Consider the following 25,600-nt stretch of genomic DNA (forward strand, 5'->3'; position numbering starts at 1 on the left):
TATTGGAACAAGGTTGATGGTATGGGTCTGGATCCATCTTTGCTAATGCGAGCTGTTTATATACCTCTATTTGTGATTTGTGATTTTAAGGCATAATCAAACAGATATTTCAACTCTGGTTTAATGTCTTGACAAGAATGTCTCCAGGGTATTGAAATACATGGAGTCTGCTTCGACTATGAAGCTGCAAAGGTGACTCAGATCCTGAAGGTGATTCTCTTCCTCCACATAACTCCTATGTGACCTAGATAGCCATTCCCATCTTCAAAATCCTTGATACACTGCCTCTGATTGCCAAATATGGCAACTGGAGGCTGGGGGATTACATCATGATAAACTGTAGCTCTGACAAAAAAAATGGTGTGCATAGGTCAGTGGTTCTCAACTTTTTTAGACTTGAGGCTCCCCTCATTTTGTGAATGGAACAGCACTCACTGTGCAGCAAAAACAAATGGATTTTTTAAATAATGCTTACCTGCTTGAAGAGGGGCCGGGAAGGAGGAAGAGCAGAAGTCATGGAAGAGCCTGTGCTGTAGTGAATTCAAGGAGGAGGAGCAGCTGGAAAGCCTATACTTATCTTTTCACTGGAGTCTGTATTTATCTGGCACCGTTCAGTGGCTGTCACGGCTCCCTAGGATACCACAGCACCTTGGCTGAGAATCACTGGTATAGGACTTCCCCAGTTGTATACACAAGCACTGGATTGGACTGGGTGTGGGGGTTACACATCACAGCTTGCTGTAATTCATCCAGTGTCATTTCACTCATTGCCCAAATACCACACATTTCTCCAGGACACGAAAGATCTGAATTTCTGTGCAAGCAGTAAGCAGAAAGGGGGACAACATTAAACCAGAGATATCCTTGTTGTCTTTCCTCGGTACATATCATCATTTTTTTTCGTTCCAGTTTACCTCCACTAAACAGATGGTCTCATGGACTATTTCCCCCTCCCCACAGCAGTCAAATAACATTTCTGTGGCAGCTATAGCTCTTGCTTACATGGAAAAGTAACATTAGGAAATAATTTAATGTACTTTAGCTGTCTTTTAATGCACCTGGAAACAAGGAAAGTTAGCACTACATAGGTTGCCATCAGTTGCCACACTGGTGGACTATAGACCACAGTTTGAGAATTATAGAACAGAGCATTCATTTCCAGTCTGGGCTGACCATAAGAAAGCAGACCTGAGAATTAATCCAGAAGAGAATACAACAAATGTGATTTCAGCCCTTACTTGTCACTAATCTAGTTTTGTAGGAATTTATGAAACAACTTTCCACCTGTGAAAAAACTTTACAGACTGTTTCAGGGTACCTGGTAGCTGGTTAAAAGGTTCTCCTTGGTTTGGGATGCATAGATGAGAAAGCCTAAGGCAAATAAGTAAATACATACATAAATAAACGTGTGCTTTATTCCATTATTCTGTGGCTTGGGCAAAATCCTGCAGTCACTTCTGAGGCAAAACTCTTTTAAATTTCCCTGGGAGTTTTATCTGAGTAGTGATTGCAGGATTTGTCCTTTTATTCTTTGGTAGCAGAAATAAAAAAAAAAAAGTTCTATGCACTGTAGTCTGCAAGACGGTCTCTGGTCTATGCTGGGGGATGTTGCACTTTTCTTAGGGTTTGGGGCAAAGATCCTGGTCAACCCATATTTAGTGAATTAATATTTATGGCTATAATATACATAGAGGTAGTTAGCCATGTTAGTCGAAACCCGGGCAGCAGGCAGGGTAAATTTACGACATATAGGATATCTCTGATTTAGTTAGTTTATAATATATGTTACTGGTAGAAACAGAACTTTCATTTCTGGATGAGGTGAATAGAGAGTAGAAGACAGGGTAGATTTGCACCTTATAGAGAGACCACAGTAATTCATTAGCTGAGAAAATAAAAATCCACAAGAACTAAAAATCACGATTAGGTTGCCCTGAGGATTCCCTTCAAATTGTGCTGAAATCTTCAAATTCTACGATTTTTGTTTGGGCGGTGGGGGAGAAGTAGTTCTGTGTGCCCTTCTGGTAGAAGAGATAACCTTCAGGATGAAAAGGGAAACAGTGTTTTCTTTTTGCATCTGTAACCGGACTGACTTAAACAATAGCACTGAGAGTGATGTGAACTTCCCCTGTTCATCTCAATGGGATGTTAATTGTGAAGTCTAATTATATCCACTTAAATAGCAACATTGTTAAACTTTTCACAGCTTATTGTCCTACCAGAAACATCCAACTAATGCATGTATTTAATGTGTCTGGATGTAGCTGTCACATTGAGCTATCTCATTTGTTCCAAAGGATGCTTTATAGGAATTAGACTGCAGGTTTGACTGTACAAGTAGTCAAAATTCTATCGGTTTGGGTTACTCAGATATTTGCTTTTGCCTTTAGACACTAGTTATCTGAAACATTTTCAACTAAATAGCATTGGATTTTCATGGAGTATCTTGTGAGATTAGTCCCACTTTAGTGAATGTAGTTTACTTAAAAAAATCCATTTTAATAAATAATTCTGCAGTACCTGCCTTGTACGTTATATTACAGGGCATCTAAAATGTATACTCACTTTAGTTATCAGGAATACAGGAACATATCAATAAAGCTGATTCTTATTCCTTTAGAAAGCAAAAAACGTAACTTACAGTGTATATTGCTCTAGATGTCGAAATGTCCACCATTGACATTGAAACACTCATTAGAACAGCAAACAACAGAATGATACACGTGTGTGTTTTTTTGGGACACCCAGGATAATAAAACTTTACTCTCACTTTTTAAATTGAAAAGCAGATTTCCTCTCTTAAGGCCAAGGGAAAAATTGGAAAATATCTCCATTGTGGCTGGGAGTGTGCCTCTAGATCGACAGTCACATTTTCCTAATAATAAAATAGACATACATATCCAAGCCGAAAGCGAAGTGAGTAAGGAATTTCTCTGCAGGTTACTCTAGTTCCTGCTTCTTAAATGATAAAGACTTGAGTGAATAATGATATTTACAATTTTAACAGTAACTTTTAATTTTAAAGAGGTTTTTTAAATCCCCAGTCCCTGCTTTCTTCTCTTTTATACCTTATCTCCTCAAGGTTAAATATCATTCTAACCTCACAGTCAAGCCAATGGCATTGAGCTAAACATATTTTCCCCTCAAGAGAACTTCAGTGCCTGTTTCATTGGAAAGGAGGGATATTCTCTTCTTTTTTGGAGCCCGTCCACAATGCCCCTGCAATAGTCCTAGTACTCATGGACACGTCTACATGTTCATTAATTCGCTTTAGGTAATGCACATTAAATTTAGTACTTCCATTGTGAAGTACTAGAAAAAATAGGCACATTAGCCTATTTTAATGAGCATTAGGTAAAGAGCACTTTTTTGTGACACTTTAATGCACATTAAAATAGGTTAATGGGCATTAAAGTGTACATGTAGGGTGTGTGTAGACAAAATGGGGGCCCTAAATTGAAGCGGTGTGTTTTTAAAAACACTGCTTCAAGTTAGGGCACTTTAAACCCCCATGTCATGCACACATCCAAACTTACCTGCCCCTCTGGTGGCAGGGAGGGGAGGGGGAGCTACGAGAGGGTGGAACAGTCCCTGGGCTGCTGTGGGGATGGTGCTTCCCTCTGCATCAGTGGTGCCTCCGCCCCCCCCAGGCGGCACCCATTCACAACCACCTGGCTCGGGCAGTCCTGGGGGGCACTGCAGCCTTGGAGGGAAGTACTGGGCCCCTGTGCAGCTCAGGCAGGCAGGCAAGCTATAGGGGGGTGAAAAAAAAGATCAGGCTCACCACTTTTTTTTTTTCTTGGGTGGAGCCTGTCTTCCCAGACTGCTGCCAGGCTGGTGGCACGAGTTTGTTGCAGAGCCCCTGAGCTGCACGGAGCCCATGCTTTGCTCCACTGCTGTAGGGCAGCAAACTAAGACTCCTTGGAGGAGTTTTCATTTTCTGCACTCCAAGTAATTTAAGGCACATTATGCCACCAAATTTGGTACAGCAGCTGGAATTACTGCACAATAAGCCGCCAACATGTGCAAACGCCAACACCATTAAAGCAGTGCAAAAGCATTTAACCTGCTTTTAACTGTCAGGCACACATGCCCCTCGTTTCATCTACACGTGGCCATGGACGTGCCACATTTGTCTAGTGTGCCTGCTTTGAAATGTTTGGGGATCTATCAGAATTAATATTACTTGAAAAGCAGATGTCTTCAGAAGGCTTTAGATCTCTAACTGCCCCTTCAGCAACTCCAAAGAGATGCCCATCTATAACAATATTGCAGCCTTTTTGGGTTGCCCTGCTGCTTCATAGCACTGAATATGATTCCAACTGTGCTGGTCTGGAATAGGATTTGAGTAATCTTTTTCTGTTCCAAAATAAAAATGAGCAATAACAGAAGTCACAGTACTATGTTTGATATCACCTTGACTCATGAGTCTTTCTGTAAAGTTTTTAACAGTTTAAAAGTGCTTTATAAAATTAGGTAGGCCACAATTTTATTGCTTTTCTTTTAAATAATGGGGCATGAGGTGGTTTTCCTACCTGTCTGATGTCCATTTATGTGACTGTCTGGGTTATTTCAAATGTCACATGCTGACAGTTAAGGTGGACTTCATTGTTTTGTCAGATTGTCTGTTAAAAGGTGATTGTCAAAGCAAGGGAAATATAATAAACTAAGAATGAGAAACACAAAACTATTAACTTGGCTAGATAAGTTCTGTGCTTCGTTTGTATTGTATGCATTTCCAAAACATTGATCATTACTCTTTCTAAATGGCTTGCAATTAAAATATTCTAGATGTAAAGTAGCTGGGGAGGAAGAAACAGCTCTGACCATTCTGATTAGGGTTTCGAGATAACTGTGTTTATAATGTAAAGGATAGCATTATGTGGTTACACAAGTTTTGGATAAGGAAGCATAGGAGTACATTGCCATCAGCTACTGTGTCTGACTTCTGCTTAACTGTCCTGTTTGGCTAAGTGGATTATTTAAAATGGGGGTATATTTGGACACATTCACTAAAAGCACTGATCTCTAGCTTTATGTGTTCTTGTACCTGCATAATGCAATTCTCCACCTCTATCAAGGGTCAATGATGCATTAGAGAGTATAGGCTGTCATGTTCAGGGTTCTGTACTAATCTTTAGGTACATTTTAGCCTGTTCAGTGGAAGCTGATAGCATTTTAGAGCATTATGTGATTTCTTCACTGTTCCTATAGAACTGTCTCTCTTGTATACAGATATTTTACATTTTCCTCGTTCAGTAGAATAGATCACTGGGTGAAAAGCTGGTCACTTATTCAGCAGCTTTATATTGCTACATGGGGTACAAAGTTGATACACACAAATTCCAATCAAAGAGGACAATTCATATAGGTATTTGTCCCCCAACTATGCTCTAACTTATTTGGAAGAGTAATATGACCATAAGGCTTTCTATAAACTCAAGTAAAACTTCCTTTTAGGGAGAGAATAAAGGGAAAGATAAAGGGTGTTCAAAAGGGAAAAGGCAGTTTATGCAATACAAGGTAACTTGGACATGCTTTCCCCCCACCAAGACATAATAGGTACATTTGCTATGCTGATAGAAGTTTAATTCTTTAAGTAAGAATTGAAGGGATACAGCAAACTTCATATTTAATCAATTAAAAAAGAGAGAAAGTTAAAAATAATTGCAGGTACTTTTCTTGCCCATAAGCCCCTTGCCCTTTCTTTCTTTCTTTGAAAATTAATTGCATTTAAAAAAAAATTCCAGTTCCTACCTTCTGTGAAATATGTGGACAAAAGGGGAAATTAATTACCAGACTATTCATGGTATTGAAACAGGACATTAGATAAAGTGCTATAAAAACATACAAAGTAAACCAAAGAAGCCCCTTCTTGTAATCATTTAATACAAATAATTGCCAATTAGATATTATGTGTAAAACCTATTTAGACAGTGTATGAATTTAAAAAAATGATGATGTTCCTATAAAATGAAATTTGGATCTGACAGAGACAGACCATAGAGGTCCAATTCATAGCCTATTCCAGTCAATGGGCTTCAGATGAGCTATAAATGGTCTTTAACTCCCCGCCCCATACACGCACATACTAGTACAGTTAACCTATCATTCCCCTTTCCCACCCCACAAGGAGAGACAGAAGCTTATTTGAAGACAAACAAGTTATAGGACGTGTAAGGTGTAAATATCTTTCATAAATGCCAACACTAAAAAAATTCTCAGAGCTCAGAATATGACACATGAAAATAGACAGTTCACACTACATTAAGGAGGAACAATATGTAAGCGCTGTCATAGCTTCCTAGATGTGTGTTCATTGCCCCTGCTTTCCCCTCAATCCATACATCACAACAGGTAGTTCTCAGCTGTTCCCTTTGCAGCAGGCATACACTTCATCTAAAAAGACAGAAGACAGAACTACCTGCTGCTTACTGTATGGCTTTCCTGCATTTCCCTCCCAACACCTTCCCTCCCACCCTCCCCACCCCCCACCAGTTCATCGGGGCTTATTTAAATAAGTTGGCATGGAGCCAGAAGCTCATCATTTTAATGCAGTGTAAAATGGAATATGCATAATTATATGCAAGCCATATGTGAGGGAGACAGCTCAGCTGTGAATTTCAGGAGGCTGAGAGAGAGTGAACAGTCAGGGATTAGATGAGATGAGAGTGGAACAGAGTGCAAGTGTCACCCAAATGAACAGTGTAATGAGTGTGTTGCTGACACTCCTCCTTTCACCTACTTCTCCCTTTTGCTTTAACTCTAAACCAGAAAATGTTGTAGATTAGAAGGTAAATACTATATGCAAGCAGTATTGCTAATGGGATCTGCTAATGTCTCAATTTAAACTTCAGCTTTCTTAATTAACAGTGTAGATCAAAATAACTAGTAACTTTTAATGCATTTTCTTAATTAAATATTTTATCACATTTGATTGAAGAATCATTGTTCTTGTTAGATGATTGCTCCATTCAGATCTTTACTTAAAAATGGAGGGGTAATCCATTTATCTTTAATAGTATTACATGTAAATTATGAATATGAAAACCTATTTATTATGGCCTTGCTGTTAAAATGAAAATAGAAGTACATTTTATAGGGATTGCTTAAGCATGTCAAAACGTTTAAACAAGTACGTATGTAATGTAATCCTGAAAAATGCAATGAAGTAAACTGAAACCCTGCAGTACTTGCCATTTCCAGCTCAAATATTTCATTTTGGGTTTGTCTCTTGTTGTTCTAATTATTACACCACAGTGAATTTGCATGTTCAGCCTAAACTATGTAATAAAAGAGCATCCCAAGTTCTTATATCTAAAAGGTGTACTGCGTATTTAAGCAAACTACTTAATAATGTTGTATTTTGGAATTCCCGTTTGTTTTAATGATCTGAGCTGTTATGCTTTTAGCTATTTTTTTCCTTCCATTATTTGTAAGTCCCTAAATAGGCCATTATATTTCCCTTCAGGCTAGAGATGAAGATGGACATGCTGAAAATTTTCCCCAGCAGCACTATGCTAAGGAAACTCCAAGGCTTGCCTTCAAGAATAACTGCGAACTACTTGTAAGAATAACATACTTACAACAAGTCTAGATTGTTACTTTAGCACAGTGAAAACAGTTTTTTGAAAGGCTTTTGTTCATGATTACATACATTATGAAATATTATAGCTTTTTTCCTGTCTAGAGTTCTAATGCTAATTCTGATATCACTGAACAATTTTAAGATATCAAATTGTTTGCAAATCTTTTATATCTGATTATAGAACTTGAATGGCCTTGTCTTACTGTCTTGTTTTGTACAGTAGTTCATAAGAAGCATGTAGGGAATGGCCAGAAAACACAAAAAATGTACCTCAAAAATCTCCCAAAAGGCAAAAATCACTATCCCCTCCACATTTTAGCTATACATTGTTTTCAGAAAACATCGTAATATTTTGTTCTGGTAGGAAACACAGCCGAGCTGACGCGCAGTACTCCCTTTAGAATTCAACAATTCTTCTACTTTCTAGCAAAATGTAGTCAGGCACTTTCCCTTCTTCTCTTCTGTGGGGAAGGAGTGAAAGCCAGGAAAACACTGACAAGGAGCCTGGAATGTTTACAAGCCGTAAGAGAGATGATATCAGCTGTGAAAAGATCTCTGTTCCAAGGCAGGGTTAATTTGCTGTTCATTTTAGCATTCGTAGCTAGGCAAGATTAAAAGCAAGCAGGAATGCCTATTATATTTCTATTAAATGAATCTGTTGGGACCTAATGTTCTTGATTAGCTTGCAAAAATGAGTGCTCCACAATGAATTTTTCTGTTTACCTAAAGTAAACAGAGAATGAATTTGTAATTTATTTAAAGAGAGATTCGCACATTGACTTAGAAAATGAAGTTTTGAATGAATTTATAGATGTTTTCCTCACATTTCCTTTTCTTTTTGACTGCATTTAAGTAAAATACATAATTCAGTTAAATGAGAAGTAGAACACACAGGTTTATTATGAAACTACTTAAAAACATTCCCCCCCCCAAATATAAGTCTATAAAAATGGGGAGGAAAGTGGCAGGTAGTACTCCTTTGCCTCTGAAAACGCCTTCTACAGAAACTTAAGGCCAAATTTTGCTTTCAGTCCCACACGTACAACACCCAGGGAATTTAGTCAGTTGTACTAATGTAACTGAGCACAGCAAGCCGTCTCTGGGTTTTCAGTTGTGTCAGGGATTTGAAAACAAAGCCAACCTGTACTTGCCACAGGAGAGGGGATATGGGAAACAAAGGTTGCTTTATTGTCACCTTTGCATTCCTCCCTAACCTTAGGAGCAGCCCTGGGATTACACTGTACCTTGCCTCTAGCTTTTTTCCTGTACCATTGCAGCCACAATATCAACCCAACACTACTGCTATACCCCTTGTCATGAGACAGGGCACTGCAGCGCCCCAGGGGCAATTCCAGCAGTAGCTGCTGAAGCTGTGAGGAGACTAGCTGTCCCTCCATTCCCTGGGGATACCCCTTATCAGTGGGCCAGGATAGGACATATATATAGCGCCTAAGTGGTAGCCCCATAATCATCAATGGATTTCCTTTATTAAAAAAAATACCCAGGTAGCTGGTTCAGATGCTTTCTAGCTGCTTGTGTCACCCAAATGAGCCAAATTCATTCCTAGGGTTGCTTCTGCATTTTCTCTGCATGTGTCACCCTTAGTAGCTAATTTTAAAATTAAAAAAAAAATGAAGACATGGCTGCCTTTACTTCAAGGGAGTAACACCCACAGTCTGGATCTCAGGGACTGATCTTGAAAGGAATTGGATCTCAATTCAATTGCATAATTCCTGTTGACTTCATTGGGAGTAGGGTTAAGTCCTGAGTAAACAAAGAGCAAAAATTATGCACAACTATACAAAATTATTTCCCAGTCCAGCTATATTTACTGTGCTTCATAAGAGGTGCTTCTTTCCTTTCTGGCCATGCTGAACTTCAGCAGCACTAGTTAGGTAGGCCTGACACCCCCTTTCCTACATGATCAAGACTGGGCAATAGGAGTTTTGAGTACACAACAAAGAAAATGGGCTTGAAAACAACAGTCTCATTTAGCAATGAAATAACTAATTTTTTATTTCAAATGAAAAACTACTTTTCTGTTAAAATATAAGCAAACAGTAGAACCATTAATCCCCACTTCCATAGCCTCAAAAACAAACATTGTTTTAATGTGCAGTTATTTCCCCTGCCCCTCTCCCCACCCAGTCAATCTACATTTAAAATATTGCACAATTATATACATGTACCAGCAGCATCTCACAGTCATCCTAGCTAGTCCTCCATGTGCTTTTTGGACAGGCTTCAGTTCTTATTTAAGGAAGGAATCAGAGTAATTTGTCACCATTTTACTTTTCCTATGCTGTTGGGGGGGGGAATGAGGGAATTGGCAGGGGTGCCATCTGTAGTTTATTTCATATTTGAAAGGAAGTGTATACAATTATGAATATGTTCTGCTGTTATCATTAAATATATATTTAGGACATATCTCTTTGAAAATGGTATGTTAGTAATATGCTCTGGCAATGGGGGACTGATGATATTGTTTGGCTAAGATGTTAAATGATTTCTAGGCAGGTAATCATTTTCCTCATATATATTTGTTCTGAAGCTATGTTGTGTTAAAATGTGGTTGAGAACAAACTAACATTTAAAGGAGCTAGTCAGTCAAACAATATCTCTGTCTGAAGTGCTAGTCAGTATTTCTATATTTGTTTTAGCAATTTTCTTCTGGATGAGAAGGAAAAAAATCAGAAAGAATGGAAAAAGGGAATAAAAATGAGGAAGGTTGTTTCCCTGATGGAAAAAGCTTACCCAGACCTTGACAGGAAGAGGCAGAAGTTGGTTTCTTGCTCTTTATAAAGCAGTAAAAAGTTAAGATTTTAAATGAAAAAGAAATTGAAACTTGTTTATTCTTTTGAGAATCAGGAAATCCTTGGAGTTTTCTTAGTGCAGTTTAAGAGTAAGTTTTATAATAGCCTGTCAGATGAAATTGGAAGCTTAGGCTCAGAAGTGCTTTCTTAGCTTTAGGGTCCAGCTGCCATTTCTCAGTGTGGTTTGTAGCAGCAAGTACAGACTCTTCTGTTTGGGAAATGCTTGTGCTCTGAGGGTGCTGCCAGGATGGATCTAGGGGATCAAGCACTGATGGGTTCTGTATGCTAGTGTACTCTCACAAGAACAGGAGCACATGGTGAGAATGTTAATAGCCTGGGTCACAGACAGTCATTGAAAGCCTTAACTCCTAAGCACTTGGATGGACTTCTAAGCATAATAACCTATACTATTAGCAATCATATGCTTTCCTCATTGCTTATTTATCTACAGAGTAGAATATTTTGGACAGTGAGGTGCAACTTGACTATTTTTTAAAACAGCTAGATAGGAAATATGATGAAATAGGTCGTCATTTAAGAAAACCGAAGTATAGTATGAATCCATGCTAGGCTTGGGTATTCAGAAAGCAGTAACAATTAAAGATATAGTTGGTATAAAAATTCATTGGGCAGTTATGGGATTATTTTATGGTATTGATTTCCTACTTTAAATCCAAAATGTGTTTTGTGCCATCATATTTAATGTAGAATGTAGAAAGCCAGGCATTAAACTTAGTGGTTAAGGTGCTTGAATCTGTGAGGATATAGAATATTCCTTGTGAACTTTCAGTCATTTTGCAAATTTAGTTTTCTTAAGGTTAGCTGCACACGATAAATCTCAGGAACTATATAATCCAAATATTTTTTAAAAGAATAAGGCCAGCATGGTGGCTTGGCTGGTAGCACACTTCATTGCTATGGACCCTGCCTCAAGACTTTAATTTCGCATTCTGTCAGCTTTTATACAAGCACACCTCTTTGTTTCTGCAAGGAAAGGGCAGAATTTAGACCCCTGGAAACTGATTATTGAGCAGCAGTTGGAGCCAGCTAATAGTGAATGTAGGGAGAGAGATGGGATTAAACAGCAAGAAAGGGTGGGCTAAAATGAAAGGACTAATGAAAAGCCTCCAATCTTTGCTTTAACCATCCCAAATTCCTGAGTCATTGCCCAGGGAAAGGGCAAGTAATGTCCCTGGCCCATACCCAGGTTAGTGAGAGCAAGGGACAGCCCATGCCTGGATGCTCCTCTACAAAAACAGAAAAGGAAAAAATAAACCCAATTCTTATTTGTTCTCTCTTGCTACTCAGGCAGTGCCATGTAGTTTCCAGAAAGGCATGCTGCTTTAGGAGCAAGAATTTGAGGGAGAAGGATTGCTAGATTATTTTCTTGATAACTTGTTTATGTTGATAACACAAACATCCTTCTCCAGTAGAATTATATTTAAAAAACACAATCATGAACCACACACCACTGCCAAAGCTTTACATTTGACTGTCACCCACTCCACAGTCCAACTAGTTCCCTTGCTATGGAGTTACGATTATCTCTCTTTACAGTCAAATGTCTGCTGCTTTTAATACTGCTACGGTCTGATAAATTCAGCATCCGCGACATAATTAGTTAAAAGATAGGCTGGTTGGGTGAAAGCCTATCTTTGAAGCACGTAATTAAATATACCCTGCCATCAGTTTTTTTATGCAAAACTCCTCACATGCAGAACAGCAATCACATATGGCCATATATCTGTAGTAATTAAGAAGGGGGAAAGGGAGACTATGAAAACATATAATAAACAAATAGGTTTAATGGTGTGGCATAAAGAATTTCCCCCTTGAATGCAAGACCTTCTTTAGGATAATATAAAAGACAAACAACAACTGATGTCGTAGATGATGCACAGTCTTAATTCATGCTGTTGTACCTAGGTATTTAGAACCTATTTCATCTGGCAGGGGTTGGCAAGCTACAGCCCTCGGGCTGGAGACATTTGATTTGGCCCATGGACTTGGGTCTTCAGCAGCTGTCACTTTCCTATGCTGATGCAGGAAAAAGCTCAGGCAGCGGGCACTATCCTTGTGCTGCTGTGAGAAAAAGTGGTGAAGGTGGCTAGGTCCTAGTGCCTATTCTTCCATTCATCTTTGACCTGAGCCAGTCACTCCAGCCCTCAGCATAAATAGGTTGCTGACCACTGTCACATGTGATCAGATGTTGTGATGTAAATAGATACCTAGACACTCCAGTGGGAATAAAGATGAGGACAGACCTAACTTTGAACATCATCAGTAGCTAGTTTAAATCACACCCTTAATATTATACTGCTTAAAACATTTTTAGATGTTATCAGTCAGGGCTTTTTCGGGGGGAGGAGGGATGTAGGGACCACCAGAAGCTTATTTTCTGAAACCAAGTGTCTTGAGTCCTTGTTAATACAAAGATGATTGACATGTATACTTACATTTAACCTGGCTGACTACAACAGATCCTGAACTTGTTACCTTATCAAAGATGTTCTTGGTGCTGTTTTGTTTTAGTGTATCATAACAAATTTCCTAGCTCAACTGCCTAGCAAAACTTCCACCAATCACCAATTCTTCTGTGAAAAAAACAAGCAAATTTTGTCAGTATGATTATTAACATGGGCTGCTTACAGATGTAAAAAAAAATCAACAAAAAACAGCGCTTTACTTTAAACTCTGCACACCCTCACACTGAGCTCAGCACATGACCAGTAGAGTCATCACATTAGTTGGACCCATCTTGCCCAATATCAGTTTAGATTGGGTGCTTCAGTGGGGCTTTTCTGGCACTTGTATCTAAAAGCTGATATGATCGTAGGTCTGATCATATCAGCTTTTAGATAAAAGTGCCAAAAAGCCCTGCTGAGGTGCCTGATCTATACAGACACTATGGAGCCGGGTTGAACTAACGTGCTGCTTCTTCTGGTTAAGTACATGTTTTTTTCCCCCACATCTGTCAGCACTCATGATGTCACACACAGTATTTACTGCCAGGTTATAGAGATATTAAGTTTAACGTTTCTATTTAGCTTAGGGATGTCAAACTCAACTGGTGCCCAGGGTTGGATCTGGACCGCAGGGTTCCTCTGGGCCACACCTGTGGGGAAAGTGGCGGCTGTGGCAGCAGCACTGGCCGGATAATCAGAAAATGTGGTGCAGCAAGTGGCTTCCTGCTGCAATGTAGGCAGCACAAGTCACAGTGGCAGTGGAGCAACCAGCAATGGGCCAAGCAGCTGTAGGATGAGCAGGCGTGTGTTGCCAGAACCATCATTCATTGCCCTGCTGCCAAGAGCTGTGGGCCCCAGATTCTCTGGTAGGCCCCATCTGCTGCTAACCATGCAGCCCCTTCCCACCCCCACAACCATGCCCCCATTCTCCCCAGCCTGGTTGGCTGAATGGAGGAGTTCTGCACAACAGATTGTATATTTGATACCCCTGATGTATTGGGTATTTTAGTACTCCCATTATTGCCTTTGCCCCCTGTTTCTCATTTTCTTTTCTTGTGGCCATCTCCTTTTCTTTCCTTTATCCTTCCATTTTGATCTCTTTTCCCTTCCTCCCTCATTTCCCTTCTGAACTCTTTCTGCTTTCATTCTTACTCTTAGGTCCGAATCAGTAGGGGCATAGGTGGAGTGGTTCCATATTCCTGCCCTGAGATGTATTACACAGCCCGTGGTATCAGTGAATTTGAATAGAATGGGGTTATCTTAGTAAATTATAAGTCTACCTGCTACTGTGAAGGCAGGGCTCTATATTTTATCTTTAAACACAGCCCTATGTTGAGGTCTATACAAAATGTCACTACCCCAGGGGAAGCTGCAGGAGGCACCATGCCTCAGGAAGCTGGCTGATATGAAAGAGAATGATGATTGATACACCATCCTCAGAAAGATCATCTTGGTCCCACTCCTTAATTCTCCTCTTGGGGAAAGCAAATCCTGCCCCTAGGTAAGAGCAGCACCCCCTTTTAAATGCCAGACCATGAGGTTGGTTATTGTTTTAGTTTTCTTAGCCGCCCAGCTGGGAGAAGTCCCTTACATTCAGTGTCTTGTCTGAACACCCAGACACAAATGCCTCCTGATATTTATATTTTCTGAGAGGGCTTGCAATACACAGAGAAATAAGAGCATAATTGTAACGCACAGCCATGATTGTTCTAAATCTAGCTGAGATAGTTAACAAAAGCAGTGAACCCAGCTGTGGAGGCTAACTGCCAGACTGTGCCAAAGCCCCTGGGAGACTTGTTTGCGAGAACATGCAGAGAAGCTCATACCACTCTGTCTTCATTGCAGTTGTTACCCATGCTACCTAGATTTACAGTGATCACATATATGCCCATCCCTCTTACAGTTGCACCTGCATTTTGTTTCAGAGACAAAATTGTTCCACTTCTGCTATTTTTTAGCAGATAGCACCAGATTTCTTCAAGTCCCCAGTCCAATGACAGATTGTGACTCGCATATCATGTTTCATCAGTTGCCTTGTAGTAGATGCTGTGATCTGAATGGACATGGATTCACAACCCACAGAAATCAATGGAAAGTCTGCCATTGGCTTCAAGGACGTTGGTCCAGGCCCATATAGAGTTGGCAGAATTGCATGTTATGGCTTTATAACAAAAATCTTGGGGAAAAGCAATTGCAGCATAGATGTGATGATGGTGTTCTTAAAAGCTCAGTAATTTTGGCCATATGAATTTTTAACCATTTTTTGTAACTAAAATAGTGAAATGGCTTAGGTCAGTGGTTCTCAACCTTTTTTGCACCAGGACTCATTTGTAAACATCAATGGCCAGTCCCGACCCAATGCCCCTCACTCTTTACCCATTGCCTGTGGCCCCCAGGCGCCAGCCCTGCAGTGTGTGGGATAGGTGGGGCCCCAAGCAGCCCCTTGCAGGCTGGAACTCTGACAGCTGGCAAGGTAAAAGCCCACGGTTTCCCGTGTTTTTCTTTTTTTTTTAATGAGAATCCATTTCTAAAGTTTGTTGATCCATTTTTAAAGTTTGATTGCAACCCTTTCATATATTCCTGTGACCCACTTTTGGGTCTTGATCCATGTGTTGAGAAGCACTGGCTTAGGTCATATCATGGACTGCTGGCCTGCAACATTTCATTTTCAAACACAAAACTATTCTTGAGTTATAGGGGCACATTTTTTTTAAAAAAAAGGTCTGTAAGAACTACAAAAACATGCATTCTGTTTCTTTTCATGTTAGGAAAAAAATAGCCAAAATGATTGTAAACCTTTTTTTTTTAATGGCTGTCAGGCTGCATTTGCAGGGTATATGGTGCTTACTTTGCACACACATAATGACCCTTCAGGTCTGCAGGAGTTAAGAAGAGACTACAGTCTCCCTGTAGGCAAAGTTCCAATCCAAAATGAAATGGAAACACTGACATCCATATTCATAGCAAATGGGCTAGGCACAAACACTGAATGACTGATCTGTTGGCCTCCCTACACACAGTGCATTTCAAAGGTAGGCATGCAGATAGACACATGATATGGTCACTAACCCAACAGGTGCAGTTTGATAGAGATCTAGCAATATTAATAACAGTCAAATAAAGAGCGACACCAAAAATGCCAACATGCCAATCACTGCTAGATACGCTGTCCCTTGGAATTTATATGCTATATGCCTGTCTACACACATCTCTTTGATCTGGAAAATGTTACTATTTTAGAATAAATAGCTCCACTGCCTCGCATGATGCTGGCCTGGTCCCTCTTGCCCTGCCTTTTGTTGTCATTTTTTTCCTACTCTGTAGTGGAGGGGAAAGATTTTTTTGTTACAGCACTGGTTGTGACTTCAGAGATTTGGATTCTATTCCTGGGTCTGCAGCAATTTTTCTGTGTGACGGTCAGCAGGTTACTAGAACATCTAGTGCATTCGTTTCCCCATCTCTAAAATGTTAATAATATTACCATATTTTCTTACATACAGCATACCCCCTATAATACACACTTTGTTTTTGATGCGCTGCACAAAGAAAAAGAATCTTCCTTTAGAAACTGAGTAGCAGCAACTGGCCTGATTTGCTTCACTGGGCTATGTCATTGAGCTGGGGGCCACTTACAGGTCTCGAAATGTGGTGGGGGGGGAGCTAAAATGGATAAACAGCAGTAGAATAGTTTCTGCCCTACTGGAGACAGAGGCCAGGGCCAGAACCGTGGATGTTTCCCTTTTAGAACTGCATCTGTCTTACTGAGCAACTCTGCCTCTAGCTTGTATTCCTCCTCCCATTGTTAGTTGCAGTTTTCACCCATCAGTCAGTATATCCCCGGTACAGGATGAGCATAGCTACAGGTGCAAATGGAATCCAAAGTGTGCCTTGATGCCAAAAAATGCAATTGTGTGGTTATGCAAATGCCACTTAGGCCTGTTGAAATAGGAATTTACCCCTAAGGGTTTGACCTGACGTTCAGTGAACTCAACAGGGTCCTTCCATTAACTTTGATTGGGCTTTAAATTATAAACTAGATCTTGTAGGGTGATAGGAGAGAAATGTATAGATGAAAGAAAGATGTATTATTATTATATGCATCTTTTTTTCTTTCTTGTGAACAAAAATTGATGCAAGTTAATTTGTATCTTGCTCTTTATTAACAGCATTTAAGTTGAAGTTTAAAAACCTGCTGTACAATGTTATAACAAAGTATAACCCATTCTGAAGTGCTAACTAACTCTGAGAGTCCCATGTAGCTGCCTTAGCAGAAGTGAGATGCAGAAGTCTATTTCTTTTATATTTGGGGTAAGAAAGTGGTTCTTTATCTGCAACATTAAAAAAGACTGAGGGAATTCAGCCCACCTAATCTAATATAACAAATGAAGATTGGAGGTGCTCTGGGCAATAGTGATCAGATTCATCGTCTACCATAAGGCTGGGAATTCTACCAGCAGAACAGAAGTCCTTGACTTCAGAAAGGCAGACTTTTGTAGACTCAGAAGTCTAGTTGGAAAGGCCCTTTGCAACCAGCAACTGGATGACTTGGGAGTTCAAGAACAGCGGCACTTTCTTAAGGAGGCAATTTTTGCTGCTCAAAAAGAGGCCATCCCCATGTGGTTGAAAGAAGGGAAAGGAGCCAAGAAACCTACCTGGCTCAACAAGGAACTTCTCAAAAAGGAAAAAGAAGCATACAAGCAATGGAAAAATGGTTCAGCATCCAGAGAAGAGTATACTTATATGACCCAGGCCTGCAGGTATGAGACAAGGAAGGCCAAGGCGTGCATGGAGATAAAGCTGGCAACTGAAATAAAAGACAATAAAAAGTCCTTCTATAGGTACATAGGGAGCAAGAAGAAACCAAGCTCCACTGTGTGTCCCCTACTGAACATGGAGGGGGAGCCCACAGTTGATCCCCGTGAAAAGGCTGAGCTCCTTAATTCTTACTTCATGTCAGTATTTTTGAAGCCAGGTGTGAACTAATCATCTGTCCAGAGACTGAGAAAATACAGTGATGACAGCAATTCACATAAAATCAGCCCCAAACAAGTGAAGGTACTCTTAGCGCATTTGGATGTTTTCAAGTCCACTGGGCCGGGTGTCCTGCACCTGAGAGTCCTGAAAGAACTGGCCGAACCCATAGCGGTGTCTCTGGTGAGGCTGTTTGAAGAACCATGGAACTCAGGAGAGGTCCTGAATGATGTGGGGGGACGTGGGCACACTGGAAGGATGCAACAGGCTACAATCAGACCTAGACAGGTTACAAGCGTGGGTGGACGAGAATAGGATGGGTTTCAACACAGACAAGTCCAAGGTGATGCACCTCGGGAGGAACAACTGGCACCATGCCTACAGGTCAGGGAACTCCCCTCTGGTCAGCACAGAGGCAGAAAAGGATCTTGGGGTCATCATTGACTCCAAGATGAACATGGGGAGGCAGTTATGAAGGCCACCCGCACCTTGTCATGCACAGATGCATCTCGAGCAGGTCCAAAGAGGTGATCCTCCCCCTCTATGCGGCACTGGTCAGGCTGCAGTTGGAGTACTGCGTCCAGTTCTGGGCGCCACACTTCAAGAGGGATGTGGACAGCATGGAGAGGGCCCAGAGGAGGGCCACTCATATGATCAGGGGACAACAGGGCAGGCCCTATGAGGAGAGGCTACGGGACCTGAACCTGTTCAGCCTCCAAAGGAGAAGGCTGAGGGGGGATCTTGTGGCCTGTTATAAACTAGTCAGGGGGGATCAGCAGGCATTGGGGAAGTCACTGTTCCCCCGAGCACCGCCAGGAGTGACCAGGAATAACGGTCACAAGCTGGCAGAGGGTAGGTTTAGGTTAGATATCAGGAGGCGCTACTTCACAGTCAGGGCGGCTAGGGTCTGGAACCAGCTTCCAAGAGAAGTGGTGCAGGCTCCTACCCTGGGGGTGTTTAAGAGGAGGTTAGATGAACATCTTGCTGGGGTCGTTTGACCCCAGTATTCTTTCCTACCATGGCAGGGGATCAGACTAGATGATCTGCTCAGGTCCCTTCGGACCCTAGAAACTATGAAACTATGACTGGAAGAAGGCTAACATAGTGCCCATCTTTAAGAAAGGGAAGAAGGATGACCCTGCAAACTATAGGCCAGTCAGTCTGACTTCGATCCTGGGGAAAATCTTTGAAAAGGTCATCAAAGAAACCATCAACCACAAGCTTGTAACTCATGGGGTACTGAGAAACAACCAGCATGGATTTGTCAAGAGGAGGTCATGCCTAACAAACCTGGTGTCTTTTTATGACCAGGTATCTAACCAGCTGGATATGGGACATGAGGTGGACATCATCTACTTAGATTTCAGCAAGGCCTTTGATACTGTTTCTGTGAAATTATTTCACTTAAGCTGGAGGGTACTGGCCTAGACTAGCCTGCAGTGAGATGGGTTGGCAACTACGGCTGATCCCAGCGAGTTGTAATTGATGGGGTGACCTCATCCTGGAGGACTGTCTCCAGTAGTGTCCCCCAGGCATCAGTGCTTGGACCCATACTCTTTAACATCTTTATTAATGACCTGGATGAAGGAGCAGGAAGCTGAATGATTAAGTTTGCGGATGACACCAAGCTGTGGGGAAATGCGGGCACATCTGAGGGCAGGACAAGTATCCAGGATGACCTTGACAGGCTGGTCCTATGGACAGAACACAATCAGATGAGGTTCAATAGAGAGGAGTGCCAGGTGCTTCATTTGGATAGGAAGAACCTTCACCATAACGATATGTCGGGAAGCGGCCCACTGGCTGGCACTGCATCTGAAAGGGACCTGGTGGTGACAGTCGACCAAAGGATGAATATGAGTCATCATCAGTGTGATGAAGTCACCAACAGGGCAAATAGAACTCTGGTGTGCATCAGCCAGTGTGCTGCCAATAGATCCAGAGAGGTGCTCCTCTCCTCTATTCAGTGTTGGTGAGGCCACAGCTGGAGTACTGTGTCCAGTTCTGGCCACTGCACTTCAAGACGGATGTGGATAAGCTCAGAAGAGTACAGAGAAGGGCCACCCTCATGTCAGGGGCCTGGGGGATAGGCCCTATGAAGAGAGACTCCGGAAACTGGGCCTGTTCAGTCTGAGTAAGAAAAGACTGAGAGGCGACTTGATAGCTGCCTACAAGTATGTCAGGGGTGAACACCAAGGTCTAGGGGAGCAGCTTTTCTGAAAGATACCCCTCGGGAGGATGAGGTCCAAGGGCACAAGATAGTTTAGGAAAAATTTAGGGTAGACATAAAGAAAAACTTCTTTTCCATAAGGGTAACCAGAATCTAGAACACACTCCCAGCAGAGGTGGCGCAGTTGCCATCCATGGAGGTGTTCAAGAGGAGGCTGTACAAGCACCTCGTGGAGTTTGTCTGAACCCAGTTACCTCCTGCCCATGGAAGGGGACTGGACTTGATCTTACAGGTCCTTTCCGATCCTTCTAGTCTATGAGTCTATGATTCTATATGTGTTTAGAAAGTGATTATCTCTTGAGAACAATGATACAGATAAGTGGCATTACTGAGTTATTTTTCCTGATGATGTTGATAGGTTTGCTGTTGATTAGAGAGTGGACATTACCTTTGAAAGAGATTCCAAGCTTCACAGAGTTTTGAAGAGCTAAAATTATTCCGCACTCCACCGCCTGCCTCCCCACTGGCTGCCTTTTATTATTTTGAGGAATTGGGCCATCTTGTGGTGCAAAGAAAAGCAGAGGAAGGTGGGTCAGGAGTTTTTTTAGGTCTTTCTCTTTTGGGGTGCATTTCTGGTTTGGTTCACATATGATCAGAGGATGATAGTTAGCTGTGTTAGTCTGAACTCAGGCAGAAGGCAGGGTAGATTTGCATGTTACAGACTAAATCAGAGATGTATAACATAAGCTTTTGTAAACAGAATCTGATGAAGTAAGCCCACTGCTTACAAAAGCTTATGCTATACATTTCTGATTTAGTTAGTCTATAAGGTACAAATCTACCTGGCTCCTACCTGTATATATTCCAGCAAAAAGCAGAGTGGTTCCCTTAGTAGTTTTAAATAACCCACAAGTCTGGTCTAGTGAACAGTGAACCAAATTGAGGAACATAATTCAATAGGCAAAGGAAAGGGGAAAATAGGAAAATTCAGAATGTGAGGGGCTAGAAATCAGATAGAAAGAGGTGAATATGGTAAATTTGAGAAGGGCAACTATTGTCACTGTATGTGCTGGGATCCCTGAAACAGACTGATTGCAAAGCAATACACTCCCCCCCCACCTGTAAAATCCATCCTTGTAAATGCTAAGAATAAGGACCAAGGTACTCAGACTTCTTTCAGATGATCATTTTCCTTAATACAGGTGTTGTTCTATAGGCTAAGGACAAACATTAAAAAACCCAGAGCCTGAATTGATTCAGTCTTTGCAGATTAGTTTAACCTGTGCAGATTGAACTGATTTGCAAGTGAATAGACATTCACTTTTGATTAGAGAAATGCAGGCACATGCCTATAGTGGCTCAAGCTGGTAGCTGGGGGGGGGTGCTAGAGCAGTTCTCCCTTCCCTTCCTTAGCAGCTACAAGGAAGGAAGGGAAGCTGACCTGCGGGGTGTGGTCAGGCCACAACATGATTGTGGAGGGATTTAAATCCCTACCCTGGTCTGCAGGGACCAGAGCTGTGGTGTACCTGGAGGAGGAGGGGGGAAGCAGCCCTTGCCAGGCTTGTCTCCAAGGCCAGACAGTGGCCAGTGCAGTGCCCCAGGCGAAGGGAGGGAAGAGGGTGGCTTAAACACCCTTGTCTCTGGGCGGGCACAGGACCCCAGCTGGTGTCTACCCAGCTTTGACCTCTGCTTCTGCTTGGGTGGTGGGGGGCCTGGCCAGAGCTGGCCAGCATGGCCCTGCTGTCTGCCCACAGCTAGGACTGGGGCTGCAGCTGGAGCTTCAGGGCTGGGACTGTGGGGCTGAGCAGAGCTGGCCTGTGGGTGCTGTTGAGGGCAGACACAGAGGAGCAAGCCTGGGCTGGGTCTCAGGGGGCTAGGCCCTTCCCAGTGGGCTGTGGCTTGGACTGGGGCTGCAGGGTGCTAGGTGGGGTTGTCATGGAGCCGCAGCTAGCTGGGAAGAGCTTGGCAGGGCTGTCATATAGTCCAGCTGCGGCTCCTTGACAGCCCAGCACAGCAGCGTGGGCAGGGGCTGCTTGGGCTGGCCTGGAGGCAGCTGCCTCCCACAGCACCTCTACACTCCCTGTCCTGTGCAGGACCCAGCAGCTGCAGCCTCACAAGCTGTGGGCTGGTCAGGGCTGGGGAGGCTATTTAACCTACCTCACCCCCAGCTGCTGCCACCCCTGCCCCTGCCCTTACTGTGGTGCTGCAAGTGGACAGGCGGGAAGCTTCAGTCCCGTGGCTTCTGCCCAGCACATGGGGCTCTGGTTCCAGCTCCCAGATGCCTTCCCACAACTACCCACAGGAGCTGCTCATCGCACTGGGCAGGCAGAGCGAATGGAAGGCAGCTGGAACTGGAGCCAGAGCTCCATGTGCTGGGCAGAAGCTGCTTGGCTGACATTCCACCTGCCCCTCTCTGTTGCATGGAGTGGCACAGCAGGAGTGGGAGTGGGAGTGGGAGGGGAAGTAGCCGCTGGAAACGAGGGGAAGTTCGTTTGGCCCAGAAGGGCTGTTCTGCTCCCCTTACCTCAAGTTGCAGCTCCTTGTCCTGCCACACCGCATAGCGCTGGGGCAAGTGGAAGCTTCAGCCTGGCAGCTTCAGCCCAGTGCATGGAGCTCTGGCTCCAGCTCCAGCTGCCTTTCATCTGCTTCTCCTGCCTAATGCAATGAGGAGCCCCTGAAGAAGGTGTTTGGGAGCTGGAACCAGAGCCCCAAGCTCTGGGCAGAAGCCGTGGGGCTGAAGCTTCCCATCTGCCCACCCAGAGAGAGGGGGCAGGAGTGGCAGATGGAGGCGAGAGAGGCAGAACAGCCCCCCTGGCCAACCCACAGCTTGTGATGCAGCTGCAGTCACTGGGTGCTGCACAGGACAGGGCATACAGCAGCAGCTGCAATGGGTGGCTGCCAGGCTCAGGGCCCGCCAGCACCTCCGAGCCAGCCCAGGCAGCCTGCTGCCCAGAAAGCCCCCACCCATGCTGCTGGGCTGGGCTGTCATGGAGCTGCAGCTGGCTGGAAAGGGCCGTGCCCTCACAGCCTGTCCTGGATCTTGGGGGCCAGGCTCTTCTCAGTCAACTGCAGCTCCATGACAGCATGGGGAGCCAGGAGCAATCTACCCATGCAGCCCCTGTGGCCCCAGCTTGAGCTGAAGTCTGCTGGAAAGGGCCCAGCCTCTGAGGCCCAGCCTGAGCTAGACCCTCTGCATCTGCCTTCAGCAGCACCCACAAGCTGGCCTGGCACAGCTCCACAGCCCCAGCCACTGGTGAGGCCATGCTAGCTGGCTCTGGCTACACTCCCTCCTCTGCCACTGGAGTGGGAAAAATGGTTAGCTGGGGCTGCTCTGCCCCAGCCAGACGGACCTCAGCTGCTAGTGGGACAGGGGATGGAGGGGGCGATTAAATCCCCCTCTCTCTCCCCATTCGCTTCAGGCTGTGCATAGGGGGCTGGCCATGCCCTCTGCTACCACTCAAGCAGCAAGGGAGGAAATGCCTGATGGGGGAAGCTACGCCCTGGTCAGGCAGATTATGGCTGCAGTCTCCCAGTGGGAGAGGGGAGGGAGGGGGAAATAAATCCCCTCCCTGCTCCCTTTGCTTTAGGGAGCCATGCCAGGCCTGCATCTGGCCATGCCCCTACCCTTGCTATGGCTAGGGAACAGAGGGGTGGGGCCAGCCCTGCTGTTTGGAGCCTACAGCACAGCACAGCCCAGGGCTTAGAAACATGCTGGGATGCTGGGGGACTCTGGTTTAATTTAAACAAAGAAGGGGTCTGGGACAGAAATTACATAAACCAGTTTGACCCAAATCAGTTTGATATATTACATTCAACCAGGTTCTTCTTAAACCAGTTTTGGCCATTTTGAAACTGGTTTATGTGTACTAAACTTATGTTCTGTTACAGGTTTAAACCAGTTTCTCTTGACTTAAACCAGTTTATGTGTAAATTCTGTCCCTACCCATAAGGTGCATGCTCTCTTGTGGGTTTAGGAGACCATGCTTTCTAAGCCTGAGCTGCTTTGTTCGGTGAAATGGCATCTAATATTTACTGTTTATTATCATTATTTTTTAGATGAGGCACAAAATATATTAAAAATATTAGAAAATAATTCCAAATCCATTACAAGCACTAATTGCATCTGTTTCTCCAAAGATAGCATTAAAAATCCTTCTTATAAGTGAGCAGCCACCGCCTCTCTATAAGCAACTTCTAAAATACCTGACTAACTTTAAAACACATCATATATTTAACCATATGCTTCATAATGTTTGTCTATTTCTTCTGTCTTTACTTCTTTGGTTTCCTTTTTGATCTGTCCACTAGGCTAAGTACAGACAGTGAAAAAGCCCAGGGTTGAATTGATTCAATCTTTGCAGGTTGGTCTAAGCTGCATAGATTGAATCAATAAGTAAGTGAACAGACATTTACTTTTGATTGTAGAAATGCACCTGCATGCCTTCAGTGGCCCTGGCCAGAAGCCAGGAGATGCTAAAGCATGCCTCCTTGCTCGGTTGGAGTAGACAGCTTGGGCCAAAGCTACTCATCCTGTGATGAAGAGGGCTGGGGGCGGGGGACTGCAAAGCATCATAAGGTGCTGGGAGACTGTGATTTAACTTGAATCTGGGGGAAGTCTGGGACAGAAGTTCAATAAATTGATTTAACCTAAATCACTTAAGTCTGATACCACATTTATCCAGGTTTATCTTAAATCAGTTTTGGCCATTTCGAAAGCAGTTTAAGTGCACTGAACTTATGTTGTGTTACAGATTTGAATCAGTTTCTGATCACTTAATAGCTGTTTATGTGTAATCTCTGTCCTTAACCCTAAAGTTACAAGTAGAACAGGTTGAAATGTTTTCAAATGGAAATTGTTTTATTTGAAAAACAGCAGTTTCAATGTTTGAAAAAATCACGCTTCTTCAATTTATTAATTTATTGTAAAAAGCAGTAAAAAAATCTATTTATGTATCAATTTATTGTAAAAAGTAATGAAAATTTAGGTTTGCTGAAAGACCATTTCGGTAGCCAAAACCTAACTGATATACTCAACATAACGACTAAAGGAAACATTTACTTTTTTCTATGTTTCACTATGTATTAAAAATCTATGGCATTAGATTTTATGTAAGTATGTATATTTATATATTTTAGGGGCCATATCAATTTCTAACTGCAATGAATATAGTACATGCAAAAATTATTTTTAATTAAAATGTTTAAAAATGGAAAAAGATCAATAAAATTAAAAATTGATCTGCTTTGAAACCCACAAAATGAACACAATCCTGACATTTGACATCTTTTCCATGAACTGAGGTTTTCTATTTTCCTGCTAGCTCTTATCTTAACCAGTTTTAATGCAATTCAGCCTGTTTTCAGTGGAAACTACTGAAAGTAAAAGATAATGATATGCTTTGATACAAATGAAATGAAGGACGGTAAAGTAATATCTATTCAAAATTTCTTTTTTTAAAAGATTGGAAGTAAAACTTTCAGACCATATAAAGCTCCAATTGCTTTTAATATAAAAATTAAGTACTTGCAGAGAGAAAGCATAGATGACTTAGGGCCCAGGTCATCACAAGTTTTAATACCTTTAGAAAGCCTT

At 42.6% G+C, this 25,600-nt stretch overlaps 1 protein-coding gene across 6 annotated transcripts in view; it reads left to right on the forward strand.

Moving 5' to 3' along the window:
* SOBP (sine oculis binding protein homolog) overlaps positions 1–25,600 on the forward strand; it is a 162,755-nt gene that overhangs the window by 85,435 nt on the left and 51,720 nt on the right. For 4 of the 6 annotated variants that reach the window (XR_016441149.1, XM_090037584.1, XM_090037598.1 and 1 more), the window contains exon 5: positions 7,472–7,567. The exons of the other annotated variants lie outside the window; for them this stretch is intronic. Coding sequence is in view for 3 of the 4 variants with exons in the window: in XM_090037584.1 (XP_089893710.1) it covers positions 7,472–7,567 (96 nt within the window). In the remaining variant the exon portion in view is untranslated. The remainder of the gene's footprint in view (positions 1–7,471; positions 7,568–25,600) is intronic. 6 annotated transcript variants of the gene reach the window in all.

The sequence above is a fragment of the Crocodylus siamensis genome, chromosome 1 (genome assembly GCF_052110815.1).
Source record: "Crocodylus siamensis isolate JL-2025a chromosome 1, ASM5211081v1, whole genome shotgun sequence".
In the NCBI taxonomy this organism is placed as follows: Eukaryota; Metazoa; Chordata; order Crocodylia; family Crocodylidae; genus Crocodylus; species Crocodylus siamensis.